Source organism: Telopea speciosissima, chromosome 1 (genome assembly GCF_018873765.1).
Source record: "Telopea speciosissima isolate NSW1024214 ecotype Mountain lineage chromosome 1, Tspe_v1, whole genome shotgun sequence".
Taxonomy (NCBI): Eukaryota; Viridiplantae; Streptophyta; class Magnoliopsida; order Proteales; family Proteaceae; genus Telopea; species Telopea speciosissima.
In genome coordinates this window covers 27962518-27972306 of record NC_057916.1, presented here as the reverse complement: position 1 = coordinate 27972306, position 9789 = coordinate 27962518, and the positions used below count along the sequence as shown (strand labels likewise).

General features: G+C 38.5%; 1 protein-coding gene across 1 annotated transcript; it reads right to left on the bottom strand.

Annotated features, from left to right (window-relative positions):
- Positions 1-3708: 3708 nt before the first annotated feature.
- Positions 3709-9153, bottom strand: LOC122641522 (abscisic acid 8'-hydroxylase 2-like). Its single transcript, XM_043834822.1, has 8 exons — positions 8955-9153; positions 8275-8593; positions 8055-8204; positions 7650-7904; positions 7461-7550; positions 7144-7329; positions 6799-6917; positions 3709-3817 (listed from the first exon to the last, which is right to left on the bottom strand). The coding sequence occupies exons 1-8, from the start codon at positions 9032-9034 to the stop codon at positions 3709-3711; spliced, it is 1308 nt and encodes a 435-aa protein (XP_043690757.1). The 5' UTR covers positions 9035-9153.
- Between the last annotated feature and the right edge of the window lie 636 nt (positions 9154-9789).

The window sequence follows — 9789 nt, the reverse complement described above, 5'->3', positions numbered from 1 at the left end:
GTCACTTTCTTCCTTATCTTCTCTATCTACTTCTTTAACTTCAACAGGGCCGGTGTTGAGCTTAGTCAGAGAGAGAGAGAGAGAGTCAGGGTGGTAATGGTGTGGATCTGTCAATGGGCTTGCAACTCCAGCTTGTTCTTTAGGCTTATGGTAAGAGCTACATCTCAAATTCTTGGCCATTACAACTCTGGGAGAGGTCTGGTTTGAGCATGGTTCCCAGGTATATATGGTCCGATACAAATTGTATTCTCACTTAATGATTCATAGTTTACCTAGTGATTTTTGGTCAATAGACCCTATGCAGCTTCAAATGCAATCAATTCCTTAAGTTCATCTCATTTGGTGAATTAATTTGCTCTGAACCGTGCAGAGTTGCGGTTATGGTGAATCTGGTACTACCTTGGATTACATTTATAAGGCCATGGCTCTCATCGGGCCAGCTTGGGGCTTTAGGGCCTACCCGAAGCTAAATATAAAAGCATGGCTAATTGCCTATGAGGTTCTTCTTAGAGAATAAATAGTTTTTGGATCCAAATGCAAACCTTGTACATGATATATCCAAGCCTTCTATTCCAGACCATGGAATCATCATCAATCAAGCAAACCTTTCACCATAAAAATTCATTTTGTGTATTATGTGGCCATTTTTACCAAAAAAAAGTGTATTATGTAGCCATAAGAATCAAGAGTGGGCACCGCTACAGATATGGTGATAAGTTCACTCTCCAACATTGAATAACATTGAATGCTTCATTCGAATCATCAATCATGCAAAGTCTATTTTTCCTTCTTAGACCAAGTTTCTTTCTATTCATCTACGGTGAAAAAGATTTATGGGGCGCTGTTCTCTGTGCCGCAGCGCAGCCTGTGCCCAGGCACATGGGGGTGGGCACAATGGCCACCCTGCCCCCAGCACTAGCTGCCCTTGTGCCTGGGCGTAGGCTGCGCTGCAGGACAGATAACATTCTCCCAAGATTTATGTTCTGTCTTTATTTCGGTTGATGGTATGTCGGACTTCTTCGTACAATACCCGAAGAAATGATGACACTCTATGTAATGTAGTGCTTGTTGGTTATTTTGACTATTAGATTGATGGGGAATTCTTTTGGATAAACCTCAAGTGACACATACAATCATTTCTTTTGATTTCTCTCTCTAGATATTTCTAGAAGGTTCTTGTTTATACCCTCTTAAAATTGGCCTAGAATGCATTCCAAGTTGATTTCACATTCTTTGGCAATAAAAATAACTGTTTTTATCACCTGAGAATGCAAAATCAACCTAGAATGTATTTCAAGAATACATACCAAACACAGCCTTAAATTGTGTTTGATATGCATTCTTGGAATGCATTTTGAGATGGTAAAAACAGCGTTTGGTATGCATTCTCGTTCTTAGAATAATAAGTAATTGAGAAAGCATAGATGCCAAGGGTAGGCTTCTCAAGCTTCTCAACCCTTGGTGTTCGACATGCTTGGCTAAAGTTTCTTTTGCTTCTCTATCACTGGGCTTTACAAACTTTCTTTCTAATGTTTAAAGGAGCATGTCCAATTATGTTGACCACGTAGCTTAACACTGAAAAGCTTTTGAAATTTAGCAGAAAATATAAAACTCTTCAGAGTTGTTGGAAAAAAAAAATGGGATAGTTTATTATAAGCAATGAAGTGTCATAGTATGAGGGCGTATGATTGAATATGGTTTTAAAATTTGACAAATGACTAATCTAGATTGGACCTTATCTATTCAACAGTTAAATTTACCATCTCAACTATTCACGTGGCGTGGCAACAATAGGTGAACTATAGACACATTGCCACATGGCAAAAAATAGGTATTATATCATGGAGGAAGGCCTTCCTAGGTGGGCCATATAAAGGACATTTTGGTTTAAGAATATGGCCATATCATGAACAAAAAAGGCAATGCTTACATTACTTGCAAGCATTGCCTTTTATTTTGTAGGAAGTTTTTCAACACCTATTTTTCCATTCGGACAAGATGTTTTGGCATTTTGAACGTTATATATACGATGATAGAGTGAAATTTGATGACTCATCTCAATCATATGACTTATCGTATCTTAACATGTGGAAAAGTAGATTAATTTGAAATTACTCATGATAAGAGTAGACAATGATATGTATGGCATGTATGATGGAATTACAACAAACTTTATATGGAATATTGTTCAATGAATATCAATGTACTAATATATTATCTCTCCATTAGGTCCCGGGTTTTATCCCATTTTGTTCACGATTAACTATACTTTATTTTTCTTTTCCCTTTTGCTGCAAATGTCACCTTCTTGACCCTTTGAAGATCTTAAAGAACACATTTGACTGGTTAGTGTCTATATCTATTTAGTCTCTCACTTGAACACAAAACGGATGATGGTTCTCCTTTTGTTTTTGGCAAAACTAGAAAGATATGCACCAGTCAAGCCATATGTATTCCTCACCATCAAGGAATATAGACGGTTAAGGGAGTTACACTCCCTATTCACATAACCAATTAATTGTCTTGTGTGACAATTAGGTCCACATCAGCCAACAATGCATACAAATTGGACACCGGTGATTTGGGGGAGGGGAGGAGAGAGAGGTCGAGGGCGGGAGAGAATACTCTTTTTTTTTTTTTTGCTAAGAGGATTCATTAATGAGAAAAAAACAAATATTAAACACAAAGTAACAAAGACCTGGGCATTCCCAGGCAAAGGACTAAAGGAGAAGCAACCCCACCTATATCAAAGTCATCCGTAGGAATTACCTCCTACTAATAGATTCTGAACCTAGGTCTTGACATTGCGTCAATCCCTAGCTCTTCAACCATGTGGCTTGTAAATTGAACCATATCATCTGAATTCCTTGATTTTGCAGCATCTTTTGTCAAATAGTCAGCAATGCGATTTGCTTCTCTATAGCAGGAGAGAATACTCTTTATGTGGTAAAGCATCGCAAAAAATAAAAATAGAAAAAAAAAAATCTGAAAAAGTTGAGAGCGATTTTATGGAAAATTATCACCTCCAATTTGTTGACCAGCCCAGTTCCCCAGTTCCTCTAATAGGGGGATGGTGGACCCCACCAGGGCAGGGTGTTTGGGTATGGGTAGAGAGGTCATTTCAGCCCCCCTTTGTTAGAGGAACTGGGGAACTGGGCCGGTCAGCAAACTGGAGGTGATAAAGATCCCGATTTTATCTACATTTGAGACCACAAACTGTTCATCCTTAAAGAACACAAATTTCTTATTCTTCTCGACCTTTCTAAACTTACGCATGCAAGTGCAGAAGAAGTGTTACAATTTTATTTTATTTTTACCAAAAAAAATATATATTTATAAGCATTGTTAAGCCATGGATTTATGGAACCATTTTTATTGTATTAGATATCTCTACAATGGTAGAGTTTATTATAAAATTACAATGTTATGCCCTAATCTACACACACAAGGAAAGAAGAGATTGTGATTGTGTGTGATCGCACATGTGATATAGATTACTTGTAGAACACAATCTTTACATGTGATATACATAGGATCATAAAACATACATACTAGGAAACCGAATATGGAGTTTCTATGAATAGGAAACTAACTCCTTATTGGTGAATAAACACATACGAAGAAATGGTTCACCTTCTTCAGCTCTTATTAAACACAAGAAGACGCTAGCATACACTATAAAGCTTGGCTGCATTCTTTTTTTCGATATTATAATTTATTCTTGTTGCTCCTCGCAGTTACCCTTATTTGTAAACCTTTATTTGGTACGGGGAAGGGGCTATATTGAATTCCTTCACTGTTCCCGACAACCTTCCACCTGTATGCCAAGTAGTTCAACCAGAATTAAAGAATAAAACTTTCTCAACTACAGCTTAAATTAATTCCATTCAGTTAAACATTAAATAATAAGGAATTGCGGGAAGATTAGCCCATAGTCCATAGAATGCCTACGAAAAATATGTTATGGGAGAGGCTCTACCCGCATAAAAAGAAATGAAAGATAAAAAATAAAAAAAAAAAAAAGAAAAAAAAAAGAGTCAAAGATCGAGATATGAACCCTAAATTATTATTTGAGTTTAAAGGAAATTAATTTTATGTAATTTAATTAGTGTTGTTTAGAATTTGGATACGTATCTTTGTTTACTTTTCACTAAAATGTATTACTTAAAACGATCAAATCAAAGATGAATACTTTGACTTATGAAATTTGTCAACACCTACTAGATAATTATAAATCTATCCGGATGTGTTCTTTTTGCGACACAAAAAGCACCCCAGGCACCTAAATATTACCGCCTTAACCCCATGTAAAAGTGGTAATATCCAAATGCTCAAACGCTTTTTGTGTCTAGGTGTGGTTGTTGCGCTTTGCATATGATCGGGTAGTATTCTATTGCCCTTATAATTTAGGGTAAAATACACGTACCCCTTATAATGCACCTAATATTACTCATACCCCCTAAGGTTTTGATAAGTCCACGTATCACTCCTGCAAATTTCACGTACCACCCCTGCTTTACCCCTCTAAAACCGTTTAAGTTCACATTATTAAGTTTAGGTGTTAAGTACTAAAAATTTGACTAAACTACCCTTTCTTCTATCTTTTCTAAATTTGAAAAGACCTACTTGTCCTGATCTATTTGTTCATACTATGAAAAGATCTTTTTACCCACATTATTTGTTTTTAAGAACCTAACCTAATCTGATTACCAAAATGCCCTTATTAGAGCATAATTACCAAAATGCCCTCATCTTCCCCAACCAGATTGCCAAAATGCTCTCTTCGCTCTTTTCTTTTCTCCTTCTGCGTTTTATCTCTCTCTTTATTAGTCTTCTCTCAAGGCCTGGTTGCTACTTCTTCTTATATGTCTTCATCCTCTTCTCCCTCCAAATGAAGATTTTTTTCTCTACATCAACTTCTAGGGTTCCTGGAAGAGTGTCTCCATGAGCCATTTTGATTAGGGTTCCTGTCTGACTGAGACAGAAAATGCATCTCCATTTGCTGCTTCCGCTGCTAATTTTTCCTCTGTTGTTCTTCGGAGTTCTGGGCTCCGAAGATGAAATCCGGTCGCTTTTGGAGTTTAAGAAGGGGATCCGTGATGATCCACTCGGGCGAGTTTGTAACTCTTGGGACCGCAGTTCAGTGGGAGCCGACGGCTGTCCTCGGACCCGGTATGGTGTTGTTTGTGACGAGATTACTGTTTCCGTTACAGCTCTTGTTCTCGAGGAACGAAATTTGTCTGGAGATTTGAAATTCTCTACGTTAACTGGGCTTAGAATGCTGAGGAATCTGAGCCTCTGTGGGAACTTTTTCAGTGGCCATCTGGTCCCATAGATGGGTGGGATGACTTCTTTGCAGCATTTAGATCTGTCCATTTTATGGCCCGATCCTTACTAGGATTAACGATCTCTGGGATTTGAACTATCTCAATCTCTCTTCCAATAACTTCACTGGTGGATTCCCAAGTGGAATAACAAATCTTCAACAGTTGAAGGTATTGGATTTGCATTCTAACCGACTTTGGGGTGATATTGGAGACTTGTTGTCTGAGTTGGGCAATGCCGAACATGTCGATTTGAGCTTTAATATGTTCAGTGGGGGGCTTTCTTTGGGTGCGAATAACATTTCTAGCTTGGTGAATACGGTTCAGTATGTGAATATGAGTCGCAATAAATTGAATGGGGAATTCTTTTCGGATGATTCGGTTAATTTGTTTGGGAACTTGGACGTTTTGGACCTCGGTGACAATCAGCTTACTGGATAGCTCCCGTCATTTGGCTCACTGTCTAACCTTCGAATTTTACGGCTTGGAAACAATCTGCTATATGGATCTATACCGGAATAGCTGCTGGGGAGTTCTATTCCGCTGGAAGAGCTGGATCTCAGCAGCAACGGGAGTATAGGATTTGCCGAAAAATTAATGTTGAGTCTTTTGAGAAAAGTTTCAGAAATGAAAGATGTTTGGGGAAACGATTTGGGAAAGATGAGATTTGAAGAAGATGAGGGTATTTTGATAATTATGCCTTAATAAGGGTATTTTGATAATTAAATTGGATTAGGTTCTTAAGAACAAATAATAGGGTAAAAGGGTCTTTTCATATTATGAACAAGTAGATCAAGATAATTAGGTCTTTTCAAATTTAAAAAAGATAGAAGAAAGGGTAGTTGGGTCAAATTTTTAACGCCTAAACTTAATGGTGTGGCCTTAAATGATTTTAGGGGGTAAAGTAGAGGTAGTATGTGAAATTTGCAGAGGTGGCACGTAGACTTATCCAAACCTTAGGGAGATATGAAAAATATTGGGTACAGTATAGTGGGTACGTGTAATTATTCCATAATTTATGAGAGAATATTTATTTATAGAATATAGATTTGCTGAGCCCGACGATGCAACAAGAAGAAATAAGTAATTGAGAATGGAGATCCCCAATTTTCAGAGGGAGGGGAGATGTTATCATCATCAGAGTCACATCACCACCAAAAGTAACAACTGTGCATGTGACCAATGAATGACCACCAGACAACCTTTGTATGTATTCACTATTACACAACACGCACCTGGCACTCACGTTTCAGATTTTTGGTTCTCACGAGCAACCCTGGCACCGGGGGGTGGGGGGGGGGGGGTCCTCCCCACTCCCCAGACCTCTGGCCCACCTACTTCTCATCAGGTGGTCCGCCCGTCCCATTTTCATATTAGCTAGGTCTCGGCTCTGACTGTTGACCTCTTCCCCTACTACTATAAAACTTGAGAAATAACACGCAAAAGAAAGAGAGAGAGAGAGAGAGAGAGAAACCTGTAAGTGGTGGTAAGATGGTGGAGGAGGATGAGTATCTCAAGCTTGGCCATCTCATTGCCTGGACACGAGTGGACTCCGTTACCAAACGGCATATAGGTGTTGGGTCTCGGTGGTACCTACAACAACAACAATACAACATAATAATATAATAATATAAATTAATTAAGATACTCATTCCCAAAGAAACTCAAACGTTATAACTTACTACCTACCAATTTGGATGAACACTACAACCAGACCAAACCAATTCACGTGCGCTGCTCTTATAGACTCGTACAGTGATACACTACTTACTTACTCGTTTAAAGAGAGAGAGAGAGAGAGAGAGAAAATGGTGATCACCTCGAATCTTGAAGGGTCGAATTTGTCAGGTTGAGGGAAGAAATGAGGAGAGTGATGAATGACTCGGAGGAGGGGAAGAACCTTCCATCCTTTGGGGATTATGTAGCCTTCAAGCTCTACGTCTTCAACTGCTTCTCTGAATAAGAAGGACAGAATGCTTGCTGTTCTTAGGGTTTCTTGTATCACCTGCAAATTCCAACCCCCAATTTTTGTTTTAAAAAGACAGCAACAACTTTCCTTTTCTCTTGCTTCCTTGCTTGGAAAATATAATAATATATTGATCGAGATAGAGTTAGTTAGCGAATCTGTAATGGTACCCTGCTGGTCAATGGCATCTTCCTCGTATCTTCCCACGTAAGCTCACGTTTTCCTTCAATTATTTCTCTTCGAATTCCCTCCTGTTCCCTCTGCAACAAACCCCATTTCCTATCAATCCATCAATCAATCATTAAAGAGGAAAAAGAACAAGAAGGCGGTAATAGCTAGTGAGTGAATTTAGTACTTACAGTAACACCGTCTAGAAGATCAATATCATCATGCAAATATTTGAGTATCCAAGTGAGAATACTCGCAGTCGTATCGTGAGCAGCAAATATAACTCCAATGATATTATCAGCAATTTGAGCATCATTGAGATGATTAAGTTTCTCATCTTTAAACCTCAATAACACTCCCAACAAGCCCCCGCCTAAGTTCTCATCATTGCTTTCCCTTCTCTTCTCCATTACCTTTCTCAAGGTCTCATTGAGTAGCTTTCTTGCCTGAGTCACTCAATATCATGACCATATATGATACAACCGGCCCCATCATTTATTATTAGAATTTAAAGTTATTAGTCTAGTATTAGAACCAAAAAACCATATTATTGTATGATTGAACAATCCACAAAATCTGGTAAAAATTACTATTACCTTAATTGATTTGCGGAAGAGAGTCCCAGGGAGGTTGAAAGGCATGGAATTGTAGCCTTTCTCCAAGGAGTGGTACAAATGATTGATCCTCTCCTTGTCTATGTCCGAACCACCGCCAAACACAGTGAGCATTGCCACCTCGAAAACGAACTATATAGAGGGAAACAATTTGTTTTAGAGAGAGAGAGAGATGAATATGAAGGATGATGGCATGACATACCTTCTTCATCTGTTGGAGTGTATTAATGGTGGAGTTATCCCATGTAGGAAGGAAGTTGAGTACAATTTGCTCGATTTCAGAGACAAATCCTCTGATTGCATTAGGAAGGAAGTTGGATTGAACCAACTTCTTTAGCATGGAATGGTAGTCCCCCTGGTGGAAGAAAATGGCTTCGGGTCCAATCAGCTTCTCTTTACTTGGTGGGTAAGTGGGTTTGAACAAATGGGCTTGACTCACAAGCACATTCTTTACAGCTTCGGGTCTGGAAATCATCACACTAGGACATCCCAGTATATGGGTCTTAAATATATTCCCATACCTACATGCACCAGATTAATACAATACAACGAAGAAGAATACATTAATTTAGTAAATCAAATAGCTAGGGTTTTTAAGCTAATGAATTAGGGATTGAAATTTTGTAGAGAGGTAAACTCACATGTAGAATTTCAATTCAATTGGAATTAACCAAGTGATAAAATAAAGTCTTAAAAATTTTTGAACCCGAAAAGTTCATGATAATAGATGAGAGGGTACATGATTGAATACCAATATTTAGAATCGTCACATCACCAATCCACACGAGACAAATATATGGTTGGATCACACATGGATACTCTACGGTAGAAAAACCCTTTTGCCATCTGTGCATATTTAGAGAGAGAGAGAGAGAGAGGTACCGCTTATGCCTGGTGGAGAAGAAGGTGTTGGGGCTCTGAGTGTAGAGCTTGAGAGTTTCTCCGAGGTAAGGCCAACCCATGGAACCAGGTGGGAGGAGCTTGTGACGGTAGCGGTGGAAACGCTGACGCCATTGGAAGAAGAATAACCAAAGAAAGGAAAGGATCAAGATGAGGAAGGATGAGAGAAGAGTAGTGGCAGAGAATGGTAAGAGCGGTTGCATGGGGATGGTCTTAGCTGGTTACAATATTTAAGAATGAATGGAGCAGGGAGGAGAGAGTTGGGTGGGGATTTATATTTATAAGTAGGTGGACTCCCAACAGGAAAGAGTTGGGATAAGGACAAAAGGGGAACGGTTGAGGGAGAGAGATAGGAGTTAAAAGTCCTAAAAATAGAAGAGATCAAAGAACCCAAGAAACGGAAGAAGAAAATCGAAATGAATGAAGAATTGTATTACAGTGTAGGCCTGATTGTCTTATTGACAATATAGTCCTCTCTTGCGTCCATGTACAACTCAATCTCTTATTTTTGGCAATTGTTATCACATGCCATATGTAATCTGGGAAATCGTGATCACATGTGATATGGATTCCTCTCCAAATGGAAACTTCATCAACAATCTCTGTCAATATGTAAATCATATATTCTGTATAATCTTTATTATTTGTTTCCTTGTGAGTCTCAAGCTCTTGTAATCTTTTATATATTCCTCCATTAAGGAATCATAATTTTATGGAATAATATCACCTTAACATGGTATCTAGAGCCACCTTGCTCCAATGAGCTGCTCATCTCTAAATGATTTCTTTTGTTTCTCTTCTCTACTCCTCTGATCGA